The sequence below is a fragment of the Epinephelus fuscoguttatus genome, linkage group LG2 (assembly GCF_011397635.1).
Source record: "Epinephelus fuscoguttatus linkage group LG2, E.fuscoguttatus.final_Chr_v1".
Taxonomy (NCBI): Eukaryota; Metazoa; Chordata; class Actinopteri; order Perciformes; family Serranidae; genus Epinephelus; species Epinephelus fuscoguttatus.
Genome location: NC_064753.1, coordinates 29,965,833 through 29,993,770, shown reverse-complemented (window position 1 = coordinate 29,993,770; position 27,938 = coordinate 29,965,833). Strand labels below are relative to the sequence as shown.

At 41.0% G+C, this 27,938-nt stretch overlaps 1 protein-coding gene across 2 annotated transcripts in view; it reads left to right on the top strand.

Moving 5' to 3' along the window:
* dagla (diacylglycerol lipase, alpha) overlaps positions 1–27,938 on the top strand; it is a 54,276-nt gene that overhangs the window by 17,024 nt on the left and 9,314 nt on the right. For both annotated transcript variants that reach the window (XM_049565017.1, XM_049565025.1), the window contains exons 2-18: positions 8,377–8,478; positions 8,587–8,798; positions 9,000–9,101; positions 9,195–9,333; positions 9,460–9,547; positions 11,016–11,150; positions 11,254–11,331; positions 12,390–12,514; positions 12,870–13,020; positions 16,567–16,650; positions 19,559–19,636; positions 19,928–20,008; positions 20,275–20,417; positions 23,667–23,735; positions 23,828–23,900; positions 24,409–24,617; positions 25,905–26,031. In XM_049565017.1, coding sequence (XP_049420974.1) covers positions 8,384–8,478; positions 8,587–8,798; positions 9,000–9,101; positions 9,195–9,333; positions 9,460–9,547; positions 11,016–11,150; positions 11,254–11,331; positions 12,390–12,514; positions 12,870–13,020; positions 16,567–16,650; positions 19,559–19,636; positions 19,928–20,008; positions 20,275–20,417; positions 23,667–23,735; positions 23,828–23,900; positions 24,409–24,617; positions 25,905–26,031 — 1,989 coding nt within the window. In that variant the 5' untranslated portion in view covers positions 8,377–8,383. The remainder of the gene's footprint in view (positions 1–8,376; positions 8,479–8,586; positions 8,799–8,999; positions 9,102–9,194; positions 9,334–9,459; positions 9,548–11,015; positions 11,151–11,253; positions 11,332–12,389; positions 12,515–12,869; positions 13,021–16,566; positions 16,651–19,558; positions 19,637–19,927; positions 20,009–20,274; positions 20,418–23,666; positions 23,736–23,827; positions 23,901–24,408; positions 24,618–25,904; positions 26,032–27,938) is intronic.

Below are 27,938 nucleotides of genomic sequence, written 5' to 3'. Positions count from 1 at the left end.
GGGGGGGGAGTTAAGATCTTCCCTTATTTCTTTTCCCTTCTTTCTGTCCTCCCTCCTTCCTCCCACTGTCCTCTTTAATGTCCCTCCAACCCAGATAGAGTTTTACAAGTAGCTGTGAGGTGACTTCAGTCACATGAACCCATTCACATACCCTTGTTTCCTTTGCTCTTTTGCATTACCTCAAAGCTCAGGAGCCACATAGTGGGCTAAAATTAAGAGCTGGAATCTGCAGGTCAAGAGCTGTGTCACGCCTCATGTATATTCCTCAAGTCTCCTCCGAAGCTTTGGCTCCCTACTAATAATCACAGCAAGTACCCAAGCCTTGTGTTGGGGCATCCAACCATTTACCACAGAGAGATGAGAGTAAACAGTCTTTTCTTCCAGTTGATTTCACTATGTCGTTTGTCCTCTTGGGCTGAAGGTCTGCCAATCAATGAAACCACCTGCTGTAGTGCTTTGATTGGAAGGAAAACCTTTACAAAGTCGCTCCACTGCTCGTGGTTTGACCCCTCTTGTTTTTGCTGCAGTTAGCCAGTTGTAATCATGTGCCAACACGGCTCAGGCTATGTTGCTGTGAAAACAATTTTTTGTGTCATAAAAAACATTGTAGGAACTACTGGGCGTAAATTGTCCCGTAATATTCGTGCCCAGTCCATGAAATCACAGTTTTTTGGTGTGTTATTATAGCAATACAGTGTGTTATTCAAAGAAATTGAGGAGTTTCATATTTTATATCACTCTTGAGCTTCTACCATCTGAATGTGATGACCTTGGTGTGTTAAATGCTGCTCTGTCTGCAGGGTTCTCAAGTGGTGTGAGCCCCTTGACGTTTGGTCATATTGCTATTATTTTGACAGATGTTACCATTGTGATATGAGTCACTATTTAAGTGGGAATGGTAATTCTTGCATTTTATTTTCACTGGGAGAAAAAGAAGATTATGTCATTTCTCTTGCTGCAGGCTGTACCCCAAACAAGCATGAACTTATAGAACAGGGTATGTCACTAGCACCCAAATGCTTCATTTATAATGGTATGTTGTGACACATTTTGCCATGGCAGCTCCTGCAATTTGGATCTTGCACTTACAATAATTTGAACAATTGTGCAGCCCTACTTAACATACAGGCTCATGTCAAGATTTAAAAATAGAGATGCATGAGAAACAGAAACACCTTAAAATTAACTCTGTAGTCAGAACAGTGACGCCAGTTTCACAAAGTAGATGTGTAGATTCAACTTTTTAACTGTGTTTAGAGCCTGTGGTTTATTTTTCCTGATAATCAAATATAGCACTAAGTATCTTTCAGCCAGTGTTGGTGAGGGTCAGATTGTGACCACTATTGGATGGTGAGCAGTTAAAGTTTTCTATTTTGTAGAAAAGGAGACAAGTAGACCTCTTTGCTGCATAATGTACAATTTCCAAGCAGCCAAAGCATTTCACAAGCAGGTGAATAGCAGGTGTCTGCTTGATTAAGGTCATTCACAAAGCAAAACTAGTCCCACCAGTCTTTTTTTTATTTCTCAATAGAATAGAGAAGAAGTTAATTATGTCCTGTCACCCTATTATACGTGATTCACTTGAAGCCGGAGCTAAAAAAGCTTGTTATTTTATCACGATACCCATCCTGATACCCATCATGGTGCATGGTGCTTGTGAAGTCCACAGCTCATTTCCTGCTCAGTACTGCACAATAGCAAAGCTGGGTAACAAAAACAAATCATCTCAGTATTTTGTATGTTTAATGTGCCATCACCAAAACCCATTGTGTATTCATGAGACCTAAATGAATGCTTCTTCTTCCTCATAAAACATATGCAAAGTCAATAAAAATAAAAGAAGATAAAATAAACCTGTGTTGTTCACATTCATTGTGGCCAAGCGACAACCTCCGGAGCTGAAAAATAAAGCCAGTGTGGAGGTGACAAAAAGTGCAGTTCTTTGAATGGCCACTTGAGGCTGGCTCCAAAAGCGCATCAGTGCCCATAGACCCCCATGTTAAAATGCCCAACTTTATAGCAGAAATGAACATGTTTGCAGCCGGGTACAAAACACACTTTTTGTCTCTGTAGGTAAAGCCCCCTTCATGACGACTGTGTATATAACTCCAGGTTTACATTTATTAAGGCTTAAAGTTACGCATAATTAACCCTTTGAAACCTGGAGCGTCATCACTTTTCATGTGCGGCTTTCAGACGCCTTTCGTTAGTATTTAAACCTTTGAATCTTGAGCAAATTGGTGCAATGTTTTTCAGAAACGGGAAAGAAATGTTCCACAAATTGCAAAAAAAATAATAGATTTAGAAAATTATTTTTAAAAAAAACAGCTGAAAAAGAAAAAAAAAACTAGGGAAAAACTATATTAATAATTATTATTACATTTTAGAATTATGTTACAGAATTATTATAATTTTTAAGCCCTCTTTCCAGGTCATTTTTTCATTTGTTTGTTTTTAACTTTCTTTCTTTTTTTTCAACTAATTTTCTTGTTTTTATTTTCTGTTTTTTACTCATTTCTTGATGATTTTTCAGGTCATTTCTTCCTTCCTTGCTCATTGCCTTCTTCCCATGCTTTTAAAAGAAATCAAGCCAATTTGCTCTGGTTTCAAATGCTTAAGAGCGTGACTGCTTTGAGTGACAGGATGTCTGCTGATAGTGTCCTTGAGCTCTCAGTCAGATCCACCCCTCACTCCTCCACAGTGCCAGCCTCTCATCCAAATATGGTCACTTCTTGTTCCAAAAACCAAGATGGCGATGGCTGAAATGTGGAACAGGAAGGCTTCAAAACGGGAGTTCACAAACCAATGGGTGACATCATGATAGCTATGTCCATTATTTTATACGGTCTATGATTTTGGTACACCAGTGCCTGTTGTGGCTACCTAAAGATAAGTGAAATAATGAAAAACTTTGGTAAACAAACAAACAAATAAAATGTGACTACACATGTAGACAAAGTGATCAGGTCAGCAAAGTTAGCAGCATCCACTACCCAAAAATCTGGTAAAATATGCAAGTAGCTGATAGATTTGCTTAACTCACCAGCAGAAAAAATAATAATATTGAGTCACTGGTAATTTTTTAACACTCACCAGCCAAACTGTCGTGGTCAGTATTCATGTGTCACAATTTTAGCAAGGAATAAAAATGCTTTCAGATAAGATGAATCAGAACGTGACGAATGCTTTCCACTGCTGAAACTGAAACAATGAACTAGGCCTTTGCAGTTCAGTAGGTCTCCGGGTTACTGGGATGTAGGTCATAGTTGCGCTAAATGTCTCAATTGTCTGCAGTACCAGACCACATCAGCTTGAATTCATATGAGTGTAAAAGAGCAAAAAGCATAGGAACCCATATTTCATGTTGGTCCCAAACAATAGGGGAAGCCTTCATCTGTATTCAGACAAAATGCAAATCAGCGCAGGTGTTTAGGCTCAATAAGCAGCCACTGGAGAAATAAAGGAGGGAGCTGGCACTCAGCTAAACAGTGGGGGTAAAAAAAGCTGCAGAGTAGTCTGAGATATGTTCCGATTTAAAATCTTTATAGACTTGGCATGAAGACATATATTTTGCTAATGCAAAGCTCTTGGACTGTGAATATTGGATTTTATTGCAAATTAAAAGTGAACTTGGGGTGTGTTGGGATCCATTCTGACAGCAAGGTCTCCAGTGTGGCCGCGTGTGTGTGTTTAGTAATAAAAAAGAAAAGGGTTTGTAAAAGGTATTTCTCCACCAGATCTGCTAAGAGGAAATGCCAGTCTTTTTCTGATACTCCACACATCCCTACTGAGAGCTATGTAGGTGGTAGCACAAATGCCTCAATGATTTTTTTTTCTTTGCCTGATTTCTTCCTTCTGAGGTAATTACAAAGTACAGAACAGGTACAGTAGATTCTCTGCACATGTTTTCTCAAGTTAGCTTTTCTGGATGAAGCCCTTTCTTATCTGTCTTAGTTGAAGAAACCTCTCTGTAAGTCATCACAGTCCAATAGGGGGTGGCAGGTCTATTCTGAATGGACCACAGGTGACGCACAAACATGTCAGATTTGTAAAAACACACTTTATTTTTTTTAAGTACAGTGAATTTCCAGCACAGAGTTTTAATTTTGAAGTGCCGTTTCCTGCTGTAGAATGAGTGAATAACGGACAGCTTCTTAACAGAGACAGCAAGCTAGCTCAACGACATGACCAAATCTGAGTATGACGCTGATTATATTAAACTGTGTGGACCTTTAACTAATGACTACGGAGAAATCTGGACCCTGAGGCTGGGAAGTTGGGAACCACTGGTGTAGAGTATTGGAATGATTTGGTCTGAGGCAAGTCTTCTGCACATGTCTGAAGGGCACACTCCTTGCAGTCTGTCTAGGGTCTGATCTTTTACATTTAACTTAGCCTACCAGTTTATGAGTAGTGCAGATGCTTTTTCATTTCAAATCATTGCTCATGTTTCGAGCTCAGACCAAAATAACAAAGTACCAAGTAGGGCTGGGCGATATTTACGATATATATCAATATAAATTTAGACAACACTGTTTATATCGACAAAGTTTTCCAGCAACACTTCTTAGAGCTGAGAGTAACGTGCACCTCCCTGCCTCTAGGCAGGCAGACTTCCCGTCTGTTTTTGTAAGCTGAAACCATTTCCCTCAGTGGAAACAAAGCTTTTATTTACTTCAGTTTCACAGAGAAGAAACAATAATTTGTGAAGACAATAAAACCTCCGGTTTGGAAAACCGTCGGTGAACCTTTTGAGCTGTAATGGAGCAGAATTTTGTAACATTACCTTTGTTAAATGTTGCTGTTGTCTCTGGCTTCATGTGAGTAGAGGAGAAGTTCGCTAGCCATTAGGCTAATTTATACAATGTAAAATGCCATAGGCTTGTGCTAAAAACATGCAAAAAAGCATGTTGTATTTGTGTGTCTAAATGTGTCCAGCAAAAGACAAGCACTTTGTCTGTGGATGCTGCGAGTTATAGTGAAGCCGATTTGTGTACTTGTGTTGAAAATTGTCTCTGTTAAGCCATGTTTAATGTGTGGTTTAGGTGGGTTTGAATTTACTGTACATCCCTTCACAGAAACCCTATGCTGACTAGTATTTTGGAGGTGTCACTGTGGTGCAGCTGCATGTTTTCAAACAGAGAAAAAAATCCCTGTCTTTGCCAATCGCCACAAGCAAGTTGTGATTCGAGCGCCATGTATTTTACAGTTGGCAGTTGAGTATGCCAAGATGTCACCAACGCATTTAAAAGTTTGGTGGCATTTTACACAACTGAATGCACCCATTCACATGATGGCATGACATGGGAATGACATACAAAAACAAGGTGTCAAATGAAGTACTCTGTCGGCATCTGTATCACTTTAATGGTACAGGTGTTGATATTGGTATTGTGATTTTTTTAAACGACACCCAATCCTACTTACGTTAGTGCAGAACAGCGTTATCGCATTGTTCTGTTGTTATCTCTCTCAAAAGAATGTCCGTTCAGACACTTTTCAGACACCATCTATCAGCTGTGCATCTGTCACTGTTATTAGGGGCATGGAGTTACCCATGACATTGTAAAACACACAGTACAAGGGCCACAGATGTTATCTTCCGAGCAAGTTATTGTTCTGCAAACAGACAGCTTTTCTCTGAAGTTGCTTAGCTGGATTTTTACTGTCAGTTCGCTGTATCGCCTATAAAAGAGGATGCCACTGACTGTGCAGTCTAGGAATGGAACGACCAGCAAGTCGTCTTGACAATATCTGAAATGCACAAGGGAGAAAAAAGAATACTCCAGTCCAGTTAATTTCAATAGACCAGTGGAAAACTTGCAACAGGAACAAGACGCATAATGTCAAGAAACAGAAGTGTGAACAAACTTGGAAAATATCACACAAAGGCATGCCAAATGAAGAATTTTGCTGCACCACCAAGTTGCTGTGCCAGTACTTGGCTATCTTGGTCCAACTGCACATCACTCTCTCTTTCTGACCCATTTAAATTAGCAACCCAAGTCTTGCAATCACTGCTGTTTGCTCATTTTATCATCCTAGTTATTACAACCCACTGTGGAAATGCAGATGACTGCATCTTTGCTGTGGCATTTATCCATCTCAAACAGGAAGATCTCGTTTAATATTGCATTTACCTTTGACTAGGGAATGATGCAACTATCCCCTGCTATTTCATGCAGGCACGATGCAGAGTGAGACTTTAACAACTTTGATGACTGTGGTATTTAAGGGTGAAACAAGGAGGGTGCTGCCAGTTTCTCAATAACTAAAAAAATGTGAAAAAATGTTCTGAAACAATACTAAAAAGCAGAGGAGTGCTGGACAGTGACCAACAAGAAAAACTAAGTTGTGCTGCTTTATCTTTTGTTGAGCTCATACGATAGATAGATAGATAGATAGATAGATAGATAGATAGATAGATAGATGTCACGTGTGTCTCTTGGGCTGCTTCAGTGCATTTACCATAAAGGTCAGAATACGCGTGCACTCCAACTTTAGTGGCAGCTATATATAGTCAACGGTTTGGCATGGTGGATGGCATACTTTCTTGACAGGACCGAAAAGCCGTCCTTTAGCTTTCAGCAAATATGCAGGAGCAGCACACGATAAAGGCTGTATCAGCCCGTATCAGCGGCGTAAGGCCTGCATCAGCCTCTCTGTGGCTCCTTCTCTCCCTACTATTTCCTCCCGACCGTGCCTTTTACAGTTCATTTCAGTTTACCCCAGAGGCGACTCGAGTAACCTCACAATGCTTTTCCCAGCGAAGAGTGTGGACAGAGTGACGTAAAAGAGGCTTTTTCACGTGGCCATAACCAGCGTGCCACCATCATATATCAAAGCTGGTTGTCATTCTTTTGTTCATTAAGTGGTGCATTTTCTCTGCATCCCTTCACCCACTTAGGCTCATCTTCTCCAAGTCCCATTATCTTTCACTCTTCTCCTCTGTGCAAGTCTATTTCCATGGTAATCCCTGCAGCCCTTCTCTCTGTTTCAGTATAGAGAGTTTAAAAACAGAAAGTAAATCACTGCCCTATTCATGTTGTTGAGCTCTGAGCAAGATCTGACCTGTTGAGACATTCATGCCAGTAGAAATGAGTTGTCCTTTTTTCCCTCTCATTAGCTGTTTGAAAGTCATCATGTAAGTTTATGATGTACTTGGGTTTTCAAAAACAATCATATCGATTCTGAAAATTTGAAATGTATCTGTCCTCATTTTCTGCAGCGTCGATACACTGATACCAGCTGCACGTCCTTGCTCTCTGTGATTGTTAATGTTTACTCCAGTCATTCTGCTGTTCTCTGCTACTAACTGAGAAAAAAAAATGTTGTCATGTTATAGCCTTGTTATTCTTTTAAAAGGTTTGAATTGTATGCCCTCGATTTCAATTTTTTCCTGTGGTATTGAGAATGGTATCAAATATGACCCTTTTTCAAGGTCTTGTAATGAAATTAAAAATTCCACTATCATGACAACACTTAGATATACTAAGGGCTGCAACTAACGATTATTTTGATCGTAGACTAATCTGTCAATTATTTCTTCGATTAGTCGACTAATCACTTTATAGAAAAATGTGTTAAAATGTTGGAAAATGTCGGTCTGTCTCCCCCAAACCTCCAAATTATGTCTTCTAATGTCTTGATTCGTACTCACGCCAGAGGGTTTTAGTTCACCCTCATGGGAGAGTGTTTTATAGTACTTTTCTATGAAAAATTACAAACCAATTACTAAAATAGTCACCGATTATTTTAATAGTCGATTAGTCATTGATTTGTCGACAAATCGTTGCAGCCCTACTCAACAAACGTGTCAAGTTTGTAAAAAAAAAAACACACTTTATTTTTATGTACATTACCGGCATTACATTTCCGGCACAGAGCTTTTATTTTAAAGTGCCATTTCCTGCTATAAACTGAGGGACTAATGGACAGCGACAGACAGAGACCGCAAACTACCTCAACAACATGGCCGAACACAAGTATGATGCATAATGTATTAACCCGTGTGGACCTTGAACTAATGACTAAAGAGGAATCTGGACCCAGGGGCCGGACTAGTTGGTAACCGATGGATTAAACCTTTTTAAAAGATACCTGTGGAGAATTGAATAATGATTTTTTTTAGACAAAGAAGTCAGGTTGCAAATGATGTCTATACATACTTTACTAGTATCCACAGTGTGCAATAAGTGTAGCACAAGTCTTGTACTTTTATTTATTGTTCTGTACATACTTGATTAGAATATGGTAGGCTTGATCATGTTGCTGTAATTGTTTGTATTTGATATTGTTTTAAATTTATGTTTGATTGTGCTTTATCTGTGTCCATCGTTCCTGAAGTCGTCTCTCGCCCCTTCATTGTCCCCACAGGGCAGTGATGCCTGGCATGGTGATGTTTCGGCGGCGCTGGTCAGTTGGCAGTGATGACCTGGTGCTGCCCGCCCTCTTCCTCTTTCTATTGCACTGCATCTGGTGAGTCACAATATTGATTTTTGTTTTTAACATATATATATTTCATTTTAGTGTATCGTTGTATCTCTGCACAAAGATACATTTCATACCTGTGGCTTTCTTACTCAGGTTGGTGGTTCTGTCCGTGGTTCTGTTCGGCCTCCCGTACGGCTCGGACCAGTCCTGTTCTGTGACGCTGGTGGACCATGGCCGAGGGTACCTGGGCATCCTGGTCAGCTGCCTCATCTGCGAGAGCGCCATCATGTGGCTGAGCATGAGAGGCAGCATTCTGTACACACAGCCCAGGGATGCTGTGCAGTATGTCATCTATATACGGCTAGGTAAGGCATGCAGGGATGCTTACGTTTTTTTTCTGAGGCTCTCCTTCACACATGATTACCTCCTGATCCTTGTGAGGATTGGATGGTGTGGCTCTGAGGATTACTTGTGGTTCCAAGTTAAGATTTCAACACTGTTTATATTGATTGGGCAGATATTGATCACTATCCTCCTCGCTCCCTCTCCCTGTTCTCGCTCTCCAGCCATTCTGTTAGTCGAGCTAGTGTATGCTGTTGTTGGAATTGCCTGGCTCGTCCAGTATTACCAGCCATGCTCTGATGTCACTGCCAAAAACCTGGCTTTGGGTAGGTGACAGAGTTTTAAAGTAGAATAAACATTCAAAGTCCAAAGTCGTTTGTTATGCTTGAAGTTGACTGATGGTTTAATATTTTTTGCAGGAATCGTTGCATGCAACTGGCTGGTGATATTCAGCGTTTGCATTACCCTCATGTGCACCTTTGATCCAACGGGTCGGACATTTGTCAAACTGAAAGCCACCCGGCGGCGTCAGCGCAATCTTACTACATATACACTCAGGTATTAACAGACCCTTTTTCTCTCTCTGTTTCTTATTTTGTCTTCACTCAACCAAAGCACAGACATGCATATCTTATCTGTTTTCCACACAAATTCAAATGTATTTTTCTTTTTTCTCTCCATTAGACACAGGCTAGAGGAAGGCCAAGCCAGTAGCTGGAGCAGAAGACTTAAGTTCTTTATGTGCTGCACAAGAGCCCAGGATACACAATCGGTGAGTCACAACACACACTTTCCTCTCTGTGGTTAAAGTAAAACAGAAATGAATGAAACCAGAAATATGTCAAGCATAATGTCCAGTGAGCCAGTCATTAAAATAAGCCCTGACAGGATGAGTCAAGACTGTGACACAAAGGAGCTCACCGCTCAGCTACTTACCAGCAACATTAAGCATTTCACATAAAATATAAATGTCAAATGATTTCATTTGAGGCTGAATCAATTTACAAGCTGTCCGCAAGTAAACTCTCTCCCGCAGTACTGCAGTCATAGAAATACTAGGAACTACCATTCACTAGATTAAACTGCAGAAATCCAGAAAGAACGCCATCAGCTTTTAACCAGCAGTGTAATGTATTTTCCACTCTGGCTAAATTAAAACTAGTACTTGAACAAGATGTGCAGTCCTCAGTGAGTTGGTACAAATCCACTGAACATGTCAAACCCTCAGGTTATTGTGCTTCGAAGCGGTCAGAGTATCCAGGCAGATATACCATGCTAGCTGGAGTCGGGCTCAGACTGCAGGAGTTTGGGGCTGATTTATCCCAGACTCACCCTTTCCGAATTGGAGGAGAACTCCGGTCTGGTACCTTTGTCATTACTGATGTTCGGCCCAGATTATCTGGTAATGTGAGAGGTTTGCAGATCCAGTCTAAAACCTACTGAACAACTTTAGGATTTAAAATCTGGATGGTTACGGTCATGATTATGTCAGTCAACACTCTGGCCCTTGAGGCTAACGTTAGCTAGCATACTACTGTAATAAAACCTCCAGTTCTCGCTGATGAATAGACCTGTGTTGACCGCATCTCCCCAACCATTTTCTCATTCTGACTCGTTTCGCCTCCTGTTTTTGTTTTTCTCACTGCAAATCATCGTTAACATTACAGTTGTTGCGCCACTTCAGTCTGCGTTTTGATTTCATCTACTTCCCCATGAGATAGTGTGAGAAAGTACAGTCATGCTCCCTCTGACACAATAATCTTACGGATATCCTGCAGTGTGTGACGTGCCATTGTTTTTTAAATCTAGTGTGTGTGTGTTTGAGATTTTATAAAAGAAAAGTAAAGTTTCTTCTTATGTTTTTGACGCAACACGATTTCAAAATTGGTTTTGATTTCAAAACTCCTGTAGTCTGAGCCCAGCTTTACGCAACACATCTAAATGGAAACTTGGTGATTTCCAAGTGTGTGTTTACAGTAATCAACAACATTGCTAGTGAATTTGAGGGGCCAAAGTTGCCTCACCTTTTGGCGAAAGCTATGCTATCTAATTTAGAAAACTACAAAATTGCAGTTGGGGTGGGGAGAATACACATTTTTACATCTGCTATGAACCATCATTCACTTGAACAGAGCACAACAGCAGACAGTTGAAATGATGAAAGCTCCTGTAGATCAGTCCTCTTTGCGTTGCCGTGCTTTGCCAACATGTCATCTGATACGTGCTGCTCTCCTCTCTAGGATGCGTATTCAGAAGTGGCCAGCCTTTTCGCAGAGTTCTTCAGAGACCTGGACATTGTGCCTAGTGATATTATTGCTGGCCTGGTACTTCTCCGCCAGAGGCAGAGGTCTAAGAGATCTGCTATCCTGGACCAGGTATCACTGTCGATAAAAATATATTAGTGTCTGTATTTTTATGCTTGCGTAGGCAATGTGCTGCAATGAAAATACGTTTTCATTTCTGTTTTCTCTTCCCAAGGCCAACAATGACATTTTAGCCTTCTTATCTGGAATGCCTGTCACTCGAAATACTAGATACCTGGACCTTAAGAACTCGGTGAGTTTCCATCTGTGTAATAAATTGACATATTTGAGGTTGACTTGAGTTTTTATCGCTTGAACAGTGGACTTTTGTGAAAGTTGCTAATTTTCCACCAGCTTCATATCATAACAATGTGGGCAGTATGTGTAAATGAACTATAGTAAACTTCCCTCCATCTTAACAGCGCCCAGATCCTGCTCATCTCTCAGCTCAAAATTGCATCATCCAGTGGATTTTTCACTGGCTCTAGGGCTGTTGCTCAAACTTCAGATTGTACTTCCACGTTTTTGCACGCCTGCCACCACGGACACAGGGTATAGAAGCACGTCAAGCAACGCTTTCCAGCTCCTCCTGGTGGACCCCAGGTGTTCCCAGGCCAGATGAGATATGTAATCCCTCCAGCGTGTTCTGGGTCTGCCCCGGGGCCTCCTACCAGTTGGACATGCCCAGAACACCTCAAACGGGAGGCGCCCAGGAGACATCCTGATCAGAAACCCGAACCACCTCAACTGACCCCTTTCGATGCGATCAAGCAGCATCTCTACTCCGAGTTCCCTCCAGATGTCACCTTATCTCTAAGGCTGAGCCCAGAGGAAATTCATTTCGGCCACTTGTATCCACGACCTCATTCTTTCAGTCACTACCCAGAGCTCATGACCATAGGTGAGAGCTGGGGTGTAGATGGAACAGTAAATTGAAAGCTTTGCTGTGTGGCTCAGCTGCCTCTTCACCACGACGGCCTGGCGCAGCGCCTGCATTACTGCAGACCTCGCACCGCAGAACAGTTGTACTGATTTAGAGCCACAAGCTGATATGATGCTGGTTAACTGACTTCAAAAACTGTTGTTTTTCTGCAGTTGTTTACAAAACCTTTCTATGCAAATAGTGTGTGTGTGTGTGTGTGTGTGTGTGTGTGTGTGTGTGTGTGTGTGAGAACGCACTTTAATCAGAAATGATATCTGCAGATTTGAATATCTCAGGATTTCTGAATGTGTTATTACTCTTCTTCCTCAGTTGTTCTGACGCATGTGTGTGTGTGTGTGTGTCCGTCTGTCTGCCTCTCCCTCTCCCAGTCCGAGATGAACATGTACAAGGATGTGTGTTATTACATGCTCTTTGCCCTGGCTGCATACGGTTGGCCCATGTACCTAATGAGGAAGCCTGCCTGTGGGCTGTGCCGCCTCGCCAGCTCCTGCCCGTAAGCACTCAAACATACACCCGCACAGTTTTGATCTATTTGGCTTCTGTGTCTCTTGAGCCTCTCCAGTGCGGATCAAATTTCACATGCGTCAACACTTGCCAAGTGGTAATCCACTGAGACAATACCACTCTAGTTAGACTCACTCACTGACACAAGCGATGTCGAATTAATCACATTCTCTTGTCCGCATTGCCTGCACTGGGATGCTAGATTGTATCTTTGTAATCTTAACTGTTTATTGTAATTCTCTTGTGCTTGTCCCACCTGCTGTTTCACAAATAAATTAGTTATTTATCTGTTTTTGCATTTATGCATTCTCCTCTTTTCCTCTTATCTTCCCCTCTCACATCAGCTGTACGTCAATGTCTGGCTCTCGGTTGTCTCAGTCCGTGACAGTGGAGGAGGACAACTGTTGCGGCTGTAATGTCCTGGCCATACGAAGACACTTCCTGGACAGGGACCTCAAGCAGGTTCACATTGTCTACACTTCCTGCCACGATGCTGTGAGTAATCCGACAACTGGCTAACAAGCAGGCAGAGGTGTTTGGGCTCAGCTTCCTATATTAGACAAAGGATGGTTTGTGTGGAGAAGTCAGAGGAACAGCATCAGGATGTTTGTTTTCGTTTGCCCATTCTTTTGTTTCAGTGTTAATGCCTCTTCCTTTTTGCAAAATGCACAGTGGAGGTCTAATTACGCTTTGCCTTTTTTAAGCTCTTGTGCACATAGAGCCCTGCATGCTGTGTTATGCTTGCAAACTAGACGCTCATCTTGTCAAACTCCACTTAACAATGGGCCGCTGTACAGCGCTGCACTTTGACAACACTGGGAGCCAGTCTGATAATTTAGTGGCTTTACTCTGTAGTTTTGGCCATCTCTTGTAAATGTTTGGATAACACTTTACTCACCAGTTTAGTCGCTGAGATATGGGGAGCCGAGTCGCTGTGTCCACATCCTCGGCAGTAAGTCAAGTGTGTTCTCAGTAGGTGCAGGACTCCACCAAGGCTGTTTGTGATCATCATGGACAGAATCATAAGGTGCAGGCAAAGAGTGGAAAGTGTCAACTTAGGTCATGTCAGGATTGTATTTCTGCTCTCAACATATGATGCAGTCTTGCTGCTTTTGGTGCATTATACACAGCCATGAGAATGTTATACTGAGAATTACCATTCCTTTTTTGATTTCACTTTCTGGAGAGCGTGTACTGTAATGTTTGGGACTTGTTTTAAACCTGTTTGATGGGTATATCATTTCCTGGTCATTGCCTTGTATGTGTCTAGGAAAGCTGCTGCATCCCTATGTTAAAGTTTGTGAGAAAAAACGGCCGTCCCAGGTTGGCAAATAATAATGACTACAAGTAGAAAAAAGATTTTGCAATGAATTTTAAATAGAGTCCAAATGGCCACTCATATTCCCACTGAAATGAAAATAAATAGTCGCTAAAATAGTTTCCTATTTCCTAACAAATTCAATTAACTAATTCTATTTTTAATGTGGAATTTCCCCAACACCATTCACACTAGCACTGGAGCCACATGATTTTGATGATTTTTAAAGCAGAGCACTTCTCAATCAGTCAATCAATTTTATTTATAAAGCCCAATATCACAAATCACAATTTGCCTCACAGGGCTTTACAGCATACGACATCCCTCTGTCCTTATGACCCTCACAGCGGATAAGGAAAAACTCCCCAAAAAAAACCCTTTAACGGGGAAAAAAACGGTAGAAACCTCAGGAAGAGCAACTGAGGAGGGATCCCACTTCCAGGATGGACAGAGAGCAATAGATGTTGTACAGAACAGATCAGCATAATAAATTAACAGTAATCCGTATGACGCAATGAGACAGAGAGAGAGAGACAGAGAGAGATGCAGGATAGACGGTAATGGCAGTAGCTTACAACAACATTGATGAAAGTAATAATATTATAATTAATAATAATATATTAATATCTGATAGTATACATGTGTGACAATAATCATATGTGTATAATAACAGTAGAAGTATGACTAATGATAACAGCAGCAACAGGAGGCATCTGGCAGGACCACGGCAGCAGCACAACCACACACGTCACACTATCCAGGCACCGCTGCAATACGAGTTAACCTGAGAGACAGTAGAGCACAAAGACTCCGGAGAAGAGGCCAAGTTAGCAAGATGCAGTAATAGGATACGAGAGAGAGAGAGAGAAGGAGAGAAGGTGCCCGGTGTATTATAGGGGGGTCTTCCAGCAGACTAGGCCTAAGTCAGCCTAACTAGGGGCTGGTACAAGGCAAGCCTGAGCCAGCCCTAACTATAAGCTTTATCAAAGAGGAAAGTCTTAAGTCTAGTCTTAAATGTGGAGACGGTGTCTGCCTCCCGGACCGCAACAGGAAGATGATTCCACAGGAGAGGAGCCTGATAGCTGAAGGCTCTGGCTCCTGATCTACTTTTGGAGACTTTAGGGACCACGAGTAACCCTGCGTTCTCAGAGCGCAGAGTTCTGGTGGGATAATAAGGCACTATGAGCTCTCTAAGATATGACGGAGCTTGACCATTTGGAGCTTTATAAGTTAACAGTAGGATTTTAAATTCAATTCTGGATTTTACAGGGAGCCAGTGCAGAGAAGCTAAAACGGGAGAAATATGATCACGTTTCTTAGTTCCTGTTAGTACACATGCTGCTGCATTCTGAATTAGCTGGAGAGTTTTTAAGGACTTACTAGAGCTACCTGATAATAGAGAGTTACAGTAATCCAGCCTTGAGGTAACAAAAGCGTGGACCAATTTTTCTGCATCTTTTCGGGTCAGGATAGGCCTAATTTTCGCAATATTACGCAGATGAAAAAATGCAGTCCGTGAGGTTTGTTTTAAATGAGAATTAAAAGACAAATCTTGATCAAATGTTACTCCGAGGTTTCTTACGGTAGTGCTAGAGGCCAGAGCAATGCCATCTAGAGAAACTATGTCATCAGATAAAGAGTCTCTGAGTTGTCTGGGGCCAAGAACAATAACTTCAGTTTTGTCTGAATTTAACATCAGGAAATTGGTGCTCATCCAGGTTTTTATGTCTTTAAGGCAATTATGAAGTTTAGTTAATTGATTACTTTCTTCTGGCTTCATAGATAAATACAACTGTGTATCATCCGCATAACAATGGAAATTTACAGAGTGATTTCTAATGATGTTACCTAAAGGAAGCATATATAGAATAAATAGGATTGGTCCAAGCACAGAACCTTGCAGAACTCCAAAACAAACTTTGGTACGTAAGGATGACTCATTATGAACGTGAACAAACTGAAAACGATTAGATAAATAAGATTTAAACCAGCTTAGTGCAGAACCTTTTAGGCCAATTAAGTGTTCCAGTCTCTGCAGTAGAATTTGATGGTCAATAGTGTCAAACGCTGCACTAAGATCTAATAAAACAAGTACAGAGACGAGTCCTTTGTCTGAAGCAATCAGAAGGTCATTTGTAATTTTAACTAGTGCTGTCTTAGTGCTATGATGCCCTCTAAATCCTGACTGAAATTCCTCAAATAAATTATTATCATGGAGAAAATCACTCAGCTGGTCTACGACTACTTTCTCAAGGATCTTTGACAGAAAGGGAAGATTAGATATTGGTCTTTAGTTGGCTAACACCTCTGGATCCAGGGTGGACTTCTTTAGGAGAGGTTTAATTATAGCTACCTTAAAAGACTGTGGTACATAGCCTGTTAATAAGGATATATTGATCACATCTAATATTTGAGTGTTCACTAAAGGTAAGACCTCCTTAAGTAGCCTAGTTGGGATGGGGTCTCAGAGACACGTTGATGATTTAGATGAACTTCTTGGTGCGGTTAGCGCCGAGTTTCCATCTATAAATTTCTCTCACGGAGGTACTTATGTGTGTGTGCGTGCGGTGCCAAGTGGAGAGAGGTTTGACGACAAAGTCTGAAGAAGTGCTCTGTTTGCTGGGATGTAAGATAAACTATTATTTGTCTCCTCTTCACTTCGCCCGTCGCCTGCCCCTCTCACTGTCTCACCATCGTTTACTGTCCGCTCTGCATCCTTACAGGTTTATGAGACTCCGTTTTTCGTGGCAGTGGATCATGCGAAGAAGAAGGTTGTCATCAGTATCAGAGGAACCTTATCGCCAAAGGTGAATTATAGCTTTCTTGTCTTGTTTATACAGTAATATATCTTCAGCTCTTTCTAAACGTTAGCGCACTCTGTTCCCCTCAGTACCTCACAACACCAACACCTCCAGAACAGGTGAAGTTCTCATAGCTTAATAAAGTGTTCTCAAACTCCTACACCTTTCACACATGGAGCAGAAACGTGACTGTTCACTTTTAGAACAACATGTCCTACCATTTGTTTTACACAAGTATTTGAGAATTCCCATCATGTTGTAAGACCTGAATTGAACCGGCAGCTAACAGATCAGGGGAGAATAACCACTCATCCCATTGATCTCTGATGCTTTGCTTCCAACCAGTCAAAACATGAAGGTACAGTACATGCAGTGTGGGACGTTACAAATAGAGTATAAAGATTAAAGAAGCTTTTGCGAGGTGCTTCTGAACATCAGATCTAAGTAAGTGAATGTTGAGCTCTCATTACTCCCTGACATGGATTATAAAGATAAGAAACACCTTTTCAAAGGCTGTGGTTTTCGCTTTAGCCTTATGTTGAGCTGAGAAAAATGGAAGCAGTTAACAGGGTTCCCATGGTCATGAAATTCATGGAAAAGTTATGAAATTAGAAAAAGGCCTTCAAATGTTTTGCCATGAACAGAGTATACATTGTTTTAGCTATTGTTTAAATATGTTTATAAAAATCACAAAACATGTCTAACATTACGCAAGATACGTTCCATTTATTACTAATTTAAAATGTAGTCTTGCGCTGTGTAACCACTGAAATGCCATTAGGATTGCAGCGGTATACCAGTTTCGAGGTATACCATGATAAAAAAGTTGATGGTTATGATACTGTGTACATTTGGTTATCTACAATATTGAAAGCAAAGTGAAAGTAAACATTGAATCTCACCTTTATTGTTGTTATTTTCAAAGGGGAGACTTTTAACACATACTTCCATTAACAAAATGGTTTCAAGTTTCAGATACATTAATAAAACGTTTGTTCAACCAAAAATAACCCTTCCGCTTTCATTCCTTTGAGGCTCACTCTGACTGATGATAAAGTAAATTCTGTAATACCGTTATACCGTGAAACAGTGATATTTTCTGAGGCAGTGATCATAATGTGAAAATTTCATACTGTGCAACCCTAAATGCCACTAGCGTCACCTGATACACATTGACCAGACCAGCATCGCATCATTGCCAAGGCCACGTCCCCTTTTGGGAGAAAGACACACGCTGTCATGTCAGGCACATAAGATTCGTGAACATTCACTGTCAGTGCAGTATATAGCGATATGATGCTGGTGACAGTTACTGCTGATGGATAGCTAATGTTAGCTGAGTGGGAGGCTGCTTCAGTAACATTACAGTCATACAGCATAGCAGCATCAGATTGTCATATCCAACTAAATTACAGCCAAGATGCAACAGTTGGCTAATAACAGGTTTGTTATTTACAGACAACACTTGGCCTGATGGTACCTGGTGATTCAGTCAATAAACATATTTGACAGACTCACCAGGTATCATATTTATACATGTAAAGATGTCTGGATAATCAATATTGGGACAGTGTGTTGCATCATTCATCCACTTGGACAGAGGAAGACTGACGGAACATGACCGTGATCAGCCTTAATTTATTAAGGATTGCAAATGCTCAGGTTCAGGAAAGGTTGCAAAACAGTTATTAGACATGTCTTTAAAACAAACATTTATTTAACAAGAAATGAATGCATACAGATGTGTACAGTATGGCTGTATTACAGTATAGGCTTACCCATTTTAGGCCCTGATCACACAGAAAGCATTTTGCAGGTTGCAAAACATGAGGCACACCACACTGCCTTTTTAAAAACTTTTGAATACCACTAGTTAATTTTATTTTTTTTATAAAAATGCTTACTTTGCCTTTTTATTGTTGCCAGGCAACCACCCCATCATGTCCTTACACTAAACTTCCCATGTAATCAATCTTCTTTTTTTTTCTTACAGTAATTAGTATCTACTTGCTGTAGCTCTGGTTGAGGGTGAGAGGCTGTCAGTAAATAGTTTGTTGGGCACAGGGAAACAGAGATCTGTGTGGGTACATGAGACCCTAATAAAGAGGGTGGATCACGGGGAGAACCACCAGTTAGTCCAGGAGCTTTGCCTCAATGATGGCCGTTTCCAGGCATATTTTAGGATGACTCGGGGGCAGTTTAACAACCTTCTGTCTATCGTTAGGCCATGTCACTCTGAATATCCAGCAACTGCTACCACCAGTTTCACTTCCATTATTTATTAACTGTAAACTTATTGTTGTGAACACCACAGAAGGCCCGCCTCTCAAATCATCCGATTGGACAATTGGGAAAAAAGCTGGCGAAAAAGAGATGATGTGGGGCACTTTTCTGAAGATGCAGTTGAAGTTTTTTCAACTGGAGGAGTTCAGAGCGCTCCAGCAAAAACGCTAGGCGCCTAGAGTGCAGAAACGTGAGGCGCTTCGCAATGCAAAAAATGCGAGCAGAAAGCTACATTCTCATTAAAAACAATTACAAAAACACTTTCTGTGTGATCGAGGCCTTAAACTACTTCTGTAAAGTTATAAAATGGGATAAAATATTGTTGAAAAGTTACGAAAAAAAATCTTTGCTTAAGGGAACCCTGATTAAAGTCTGAGCATATACTGTTCTCTTATAGTCTAACAAGTCTTGCTGTAGCTCTTCAGGTAAAAAGTTAATACACTATAACCAATAATAATCCAGTTACCAATGGAGATTATGAATGGTATGTTTAATTCTTGTGCCCGATCTGTGCACTTTAATTAGTAAGATGTTCTCTTTTCACTTTCCCTGTTTTCACTTCATCCACTTGTGTTCTCTGCTTTATGCTGTCTTTTGTAGAATTTTTTTTAATTTGTCTTGTGTGTATCAGGACGCCTTGACTGATCTGACGGGGGATTCTGAACGTTTGCCTGTAGAGGAGCAGCACGGGACCTGGCTCGGCCACAAGGTCAGAGATTACTGTCTTAAAACACTCACTTACAATACATTAAGCAGACTCCTCTGTGCAGTCTCCTCTGACATTTTTCCTCTTAACATTTCTCTATTCTCCATTGCGCACTTCCAGCAAGTAGCATTATCCCAGACCTCAAAGGTCGTTTCAGTTGTTAATAGTAGAATAATTGCCACGGATATTTTAATAAGAGATTAATGACGCAGACTTTCTGTCCATATTTCTGTCTCTCTCTCTCTCCCCATCCTCCTCTTCGCTGAATCCCTTTCTCTTTCTTTCCACTCTCAGGGGATGGTTTACTCAGCAGAATACATTAAGAAGAAACTGGAGCAGGAAATGATCTTGTCACAAGCCTTTGGAAGAGACTTGGTACACGACTCAGTACACCCTAAAAAAGAATGGCTGGCTCAATTATGAACCTTTTTCCATAATTTACTCTCTGAATTTGTATTAACACCACTCTAGTACTCCATTCAAGGCTACGCTTGCTGTGCAACAGTACACTAACCCTAACCCTACTGCATACAAAGAATTCTGCAAATGGCAGTAGAGGCAATTTGTTTGAAGTGATTATCTTCACTGTGGTAACAAAAGTGTGCTGTTGTGAGCATAATGACTCTGGCTATCTCTCACAGAACAAGGGCACCATGCACTATGGGCTGGTGATAGTCGGGCATTCTCTTGGTGCAGGCACCGCTGCTATCCTCTCCTTCCTGCTGAGACCTCAGTACCCAACTCTTCACTGCTACTCTTACTCTCCACCTGGTGGCCTTTTTAGGTGAGTCAATCTGTGCGAGTTCAAAGGATGTACAAAAAAGCGTACAAGAGAAGAAGATTCTGTTTGAGTACATTGTGCAGGGAGTTGTTAAAAGCCTGTTTGCCATTTCCATGCATGAATCCCTTGTTTATGTTTATAAATTCTGCACATGTTTAACCCAAGTTTGACCGTTTCATTCAGACCGCTGTCTCAGGTTATACGCTGGTCATCACTGTTTACTGAAGCCCTGGCTCTGAAGCTGCGGTTTAATACACATCAGTGCTAAACTGACTACACCTAATATAAATATTTTTTCAGTTCATCAGAAATGGTCCCTGCTATGTTTACACAGGAGACCAAACATAGCAGTGTGAGCAATGTGGTGTCGTTTTTTTTCTTTATTTGATCACCTTATTAAAGGACAACTTCTGCATTTTTCAACCTGGATGCTATTTTCACATGTTTTTGTGTCTAATGGTGACAGTTTTTGAGATTCAGTATTGAGAGAGAGTGCTGCAGCCACAGTGGCCAAACAGGCTGCAGTGTAATCCCAGCAGGCAACTGTGCACCATCGCATCTCCTAGAATTACTTGTTTTCGGCACTGACAAGCTCAGATTGTTATTAGAAGTGTCTGATGACAATACGGAAAACACCCTACAGAGAATTAAAATGTTTTTCCTTTCCTTTTGCTAGTGTGTTTGTTATTGTGACCAAGTCTTGCTCAAGGGGAAGTCTTGTTCTGAAAACTTACAAGAGGTGACTTATTGCAGGAAAAGCAACAGTGGAAAGTTGGAGAGAGGAGTGCTTGGAGTTCTGTTGGAGCACAGAGAGTGTATCTAAGGGTGCTTTCAGACCTAGAGTTGTCTTGCTGTGGTCTGAATCAGGGACTAATTTTGTTACAAAGTTGCATAACTGCCAAGAGTTGGTTCGTGTTCTCACGCCAGCATTTACAAGTGAACCAGATAAAATGCCTTACGTGAAAAAGCAGCTTTTGATTCGTCAGAATTTCCATGCGGGTAGTAAACAAAACGTTGAAGAAGAGTACACTTGCAAGATAAATGTGACACTTTCTAATGTCACAATGGAGGGACAACTACGCAGGTTGATTTTAGTGCTGGTCATCATGGACTATATTGCTGTCATTGTTCATTTTAGTCAAACCATACAGTTTGAAAACGAGGCACGGCTCCAACTAGAAAACAATGTTTTGATGCACTGGATGTACTGAATGTGCATATTAAGGCAGTACAGGAGGAGGTGCACATTAATAATCCTCCAGGACTGTAACATGCTCATGTTTTACCCAAACATCATGTGACTGCAGTTGGTTCAGATCGATGTCGGAACACGTTCTCACCACAAACGAACCGCACCAGAGTTTGTTTATAACCAGACCGAGACCACCTCTTCAAGAATGTCTCAGTCCAGTTGTTTTGGTGCACACCCGAGTGCAATTGCTGTGTTCACACCTGCCCGAACGAACCGCACTTAGGGGGCAAACGAACTTGAGTTTGACTGACCCAAACCAAACAGGGCAGGCGTGAAAGCACCCTTAGTGTTATCTAAAATATTTTAATATCATGAATATTTTACTGATTTTGATAGTGTGGAAAAATCTGAAATTTCAGAGCAAGACTTACACACACAAACAACCTGACTGGATCATTTTTGTAATTTAGACACTTACAATACCAAGCTGAGCCTGTCAGTGACAAAAACAAGCACTTGTATGGCCATACATTGGCGTGCACAGTTGCCTGAAGGGATCACATTGCAGCCTGTTTGGCTGCTATGGCTGCAGCAGCTTCTCTCAATACTGGACCAATTTCAAAAATGATTGTCTCCATCAGTCACTGAGACACAAAAACATGGGAAAATATCCTTTAAAAATGGGATTTATGGAGTCAGAGTTAGAAGCTAGAAGTCATCCCAAAATTATTTCATAGTAACTGAAATGTAATGCTTCAGTTATTATAGAAATATGTGTACATCCTTTCATCAAGCCAAGTAGTGACAGTTACCTGCCATATGCTGAGCAGGGCCATGGAGCCAAAATATAAAAATTTACTTGAAATCATTTCATCAATCTGAAAGGAGACTATCACATCCTTATGTGTCACACAGAACTGGTTCGCAAAATGCATCATATGTTCACAAAAAACAGGGTGTTGTAAAGAACAAGACACATAAAAAAGTGCTCTGGACTTGTGCCCACAACAGGCTGTGGTTTGCACTTTAATTTGCCTTATTTCCTGAATGGTATCTTTTTATTTTGGGCCCAGCAGTTTAGAGTCCATTAATATTTTGTCTGTCTACACCTGAACACTATCTACCAGCCTGCCATGCAGCTGGCCGCCGTGTTAACTGTGTTTGTTATGCATATCAGGCAGGAAGTCTGTACCAAGAGATAAGTAAATGCTGCAGTGCACCTTTAGTGTTTAATCGAAGCCAAGAGAAATTAATTTGTCAGACTTTGGTGTGAAGATTAAAGACGGGGGACAAAATGAGCGGAAACACTGAATAAAACGTAACGAAATTTGGATGCTTCCATGCAGGACATACAAGAGAGGACTGAATGATTTAAGTATGAAAATGATGTGACTCATGATGCGGTCACCAGATGCTGAGTGTGCAGTTGTAGCGGTACAGTTGCATCCTCAGTCCCATTTGTTTTGTGTGTACTTAAAGTTGCACTGTGCTTCTTCCTTTTGTGCTGTAAACATGTTTTGTCCTTAGCAACCCAGTTTCTCCCATGTAAACATAAATCAAGAGCCATAGCACGCATACTAAAAGCTTTTATAAGGATTTCTAGTGTTCATTCATTGTACACTCTTCTTGGTTGCCCCATCAATCGTGTCCTTTTCAAAGTCTTTGAGATCACACTCACTGCCCTTTTTTGGTCATCCATTCACATGCTAATACAATGTGGAAATTAAGTTTTTGTTGTTGGCACCTTTTTATGGTGTGACTCATAGGCACATGTGAAGAGAGGGTCGACTTCTTCTGCAAGGGCGGGGTTTCCTTTTTCTGTGGTGTCTGATTTTGTTTTAATAGTGTTCTCTTGTTTATGTTCTGTCCTTAATTTACGGCGTGTATCAGCCGTATACATGCACTCACATTTGTGGGCCGTCTTGTGGATGTGGTCAGATAAAGATATTCCCTAAATACTTGGTGTAGAATACTGTACAGCCCAGCATATTCTATTATTTGAAGAACTTAAATGTTTGTTTGAGTTGTGAGTTGACCGTTTCCCTCCTTTATTTTCCCAGCGAGGATGCCATGGAGTACTCCAAAGAGTTTGTCACATCCGTGGTATTAGGAAAAGACCTGGTACCAAGGTATCTCTTCTACTATATTCAGCATACTGTGGTTAACTTGGCTTTGCTGCAGTATTAACACATTAAACATATATGCTGCCGGTCTCTCGTAGGCTCGGCCTGTCACAACTGGAGGGTTTTCGACGCCACCTTCTGGAAGTCTTGCAGAAAAGTAACAAGCCAAAGGTGACTTAATCTCTTGACACTGTAGAAGATGGCACTTATACAAATTTATGGACCCTCTTTGCTATGAAAACATCAAAGAAAAAGGCATTAAACTTTTACAGTATGCTGTCAGTTGGTCTTGCCAAGTACATCCTGTGCTGCCTTGGAGTTATTTGGGGAAATGCTTTTTGGACTGTTGACAAAAAACATATCTCTACTGTGCAAATACTAATGAATGATTGAATAGTTATCAGATTCACAACATATTTGCATTTCCACCCATCTAAATCAACTACTTAAACCCAGTAGCATCACACTTAAGCTGTGTTGTCCAAGTTTTGCAGTGACTGATAAAAATAAACTACACGCTTCACGATCTCTCACATCACTGCAGTCACAGCATCTCTGCTGTAATTAAAGCATCACTGAGTTGCAGCTGCAGAAACGTATACAATGTACAGGAGATATATTTAGATTCTGATATTATGTTACGTAACTAAAATGCTTTTTTTTTCTTCCTTTGTAACAGTGGAGGATCATTGCGGGAGGCACCAAATGCATCCCAAAATCAGAGCTTCCAGTGGAGGATGACGATCCTCAGTCTCAGCCAGCAGCGCCCCCCAGCAGTCGCCTGTGGCTCCACCCCAGTGACCTCAGCATTGCCCTTTCAGCCTCCACCCCCCTCTACCCTCCTGGCAGGATCATTCACGTGGTGCACAACCATCCTCCGGAGACATGGTGAGAAAATGGATTCGAAAGCTGGCTGAAGATTATTGGAATTAAATCCCCCAAATGTTTTTTTTTTTTTAATGAATAAATGTATAAAATTCCAGAAGCGAGATCAGTCGAGGGGTACTGGAGCTTAAAGCTTGTCTCTGTGCGAAACATAAATCTGTACCACACAACTCCAGCTCACAAACAGTGAAGTGGTTGTGTAACGGATGCGTGGACAGTTAACTCAAAGCAAATCTTGTGTTTGTTTCACACCTGTGACATTAAAGAACAGGCAGCTGAGTGGGAAAACGTATACACTGCATACTGGGGACGGTGTGGGTTTACCGTGTGTCACGTGGCTCTCCCCAACTCTTCTGTCTGCACTGTCTAATATCCTATTTTATTTTACAGTCGTCCTGCTTCTTGCACTTTCTTTTCTAACCTGGTGTTTTTAATTTTGTACTCTGTGTGGATATATTTAAAGGGGAAATATAAATCATAAATAATGTGTAGAGATCATGAAATTATGGTACCGACACTGGGCTGTTATTCAAGGCCAGAATACATTTCAGCGGTCTAATGATTAACAGGTGGATGTCATGCTATATCTTAAAAAATATAAAAGAATTATTTTGGATGTGAGATGGTCAGAACTGTTGTGAAACATCTGGAAAATGTATGTTTTGTTATCTCTATTACACACTGTCTGGTAGGGTTTAAGTGTGTGTGGCTTCTATAACACAGAGGCAACTAATGCTTGCATTGCAGACCAACACTGGAAGTCTGTGGAGGTGCAACAGTTTGATCTCTGACCTGTGTGGTTCACTGCTGCTGCAATGCTGCTGCCTGTCTGGCCATTACAGGAGCAAGTAGTCTGAAATCTTTTAACCACTCTCTGCAAACTGGCGCAAAACCTCGAGTCAGAAGTGGTTCTGTCAGATTATCTTAACACTGACAACAAGATTTCACCCTTATGGGCATTTGTTGTGTCTGATAATGGAATTAAAAAGAACACTGCAATGAAGCTACTGGATATTTCTTCATTGTCCTCTTCTTGATGTACTTTGAGTAATTTCACTCAAAGTACGTCATGCCATATGCAGCCAGCGAGCTTTTTTCCCTGCCTCGTGAGTCTGTTCTGGTTTCTAAAATGAGCTCATTTCTAAAGTCTGTCACAAAATATTCCACTCAGTGGTGTCATAGCCTGGATTATGCGTCTCCCACATGGACACCGAGGCAGGCTGTTGCTAAGTCAGCATGTGTGTTCACTTTGTCTTTCATCGTGATTGACAGTCTCTCTCTTTTCTGTAGCTGTGGGCAGGAGGAGCCAACCTACTCAGCTCTGTGGGGGGACAACAAGGCCTTCGATGAGGTCATCATATCACCCGCCATGCTTAATGAGCACATGCCCCACATGGTGATGGAGGGCCTAAACAAGGTCTGTGTTTATCTTGTGTGCATGCAGATGGATTTGGCTCGGGGAGTGTTTGAAACTGTGGTGAAATGACTTTTAAATTTTGTTCCTGATTTCCAACACTGGGTAAATTGAGCTGGTGGATGATGAGTATGTGTGAATTGTCTCTAACTATAAATATTCAAATGCATTCACAAATACTTTTTAACAATTGTTCATAAAGGGGCATACCACTTTTTAAATGGTTTTAACTAAAGCTGGAGATTAGCAGCTGATTTTTGGTTATGTTTCAGCTGTGATATAACATCTCATCTAACATCTAAACATCTAAATACTGTCTTTAATAGATGTTTTAGAAAGTGACAGTGACAAGTTCTGACGTGTTTCACTTTGTGTTGTGCCTACAGTAAATGCCAGTAGCTCCTCAGGCTAATAGGTTCAACTTGGGCAATATGAGAAACTGAAAATGTACCAATCCAAACATTTTAAATCATAAATAGACTTTAATTTTAGAAATGTAATATGGACTCACTTTGTACATTCAGTAACACATCACCCTGATGCTTTCTCCTAAAATAAAAAATACAGTATCCAGAGGTTGTCTGGCCACACACCTTTATGAATGTTACACATTAATGCATGCTTTTCTAAAGACTTCCAGGTATTATTAGTCACCAAAGTGAAAGCTTTCCTTCATTTATGCCCAGCAAACAACTTTGATATTAGCAGAGAAAATTCATTTAAGAGCAGTGATGCATTTATCGTCTCTCCAGCTTTAAAGGGACAGTTCACCCCAAACTCCAAAATACATATTTTTCCTCTTACATGTAGTGCTATTTATCAATCTAGATTGTTTTAGTGGACTTTGTTGTAAGCAGTCATGCATAAACTATTTTCCTTCTACCAAACTGTATCACCGCGCAGAAGGAAGTATGCATCTACTCATGGACGAAAGGTCGTGCTCATGACAGCGCAAGATGTAAATGTTAATGGCGTCCTCCCTGGCTAAGCTATAGTGTTCGCTAGCGCAGTGGTGCTAGGTGTGCTCGCAGTAGATGCTTCCTTCTGAGTGGTGATACGCTTGGAGGGTGTAGTTCGGTAGAAAGAAAATAGTCATCTCTATGAACGATATCTCCAACACTCTACTTGCACCAAAACAATCTAGATTACTAATCGCACTTCAGGTAGGAGGAGAAATATGTATTTTTGACTTTGGGCTAACCTGTCCCTTTAAAGCTACACATCTCATGACTGGATATGGCAGCAATCAACAAGGAAATTGTCAAATACAATGAAGTGATTCGATTTCATCGCACAAAAACCACACCGTTGCAAAGTCACAGAAAAAACTTTAGGTTTCCATTGATCTTCTTCTCAGTGGTATGCCCCTTAAGTGTTCGGCTGAAATTTATTTTTGGGAGTTTTGATAGATTGAAGTTGTTTTATTTATGCATGTGATCCATAATTAACCTTTAACTTGCAACACTGTTTGTTTTCTTCCAGTTTCAAAGCATGGGAACTGCTCACTCCTGGTTTTATGGTGTTTTTGGTCTTTATACTGTCTTCACGGGCATTGAACATTTGACTTGATAACAGGGTATAAATGTGTATGTTTGCATGTAACAGATCCACTGTGGGGATTGCTTTTCTTGTGGGTAAAGTTTGTTCGTCTCGTTGTACAAGGAGTTTTTACTTGGTTTTGCATTTGTTTGTGTGACTCAGCCTCGTGTCAGTCCGTCTCTGGATGGGTGATTATAAGTTCTGTATGTGTGTGTGTATAAAGTGTGTGTACGTAGTCTGTAGTGTGATATCTCTGGTGTTTCTGCAGGTACTGGAACCATTTTGTCCCCTGTCTGAGCAGGAAAACTCGGAGCCAGAGGAACAGGAAGTCGATCAACCCACCTGCAGTGCCGCTGTGTTGATAACCTCAC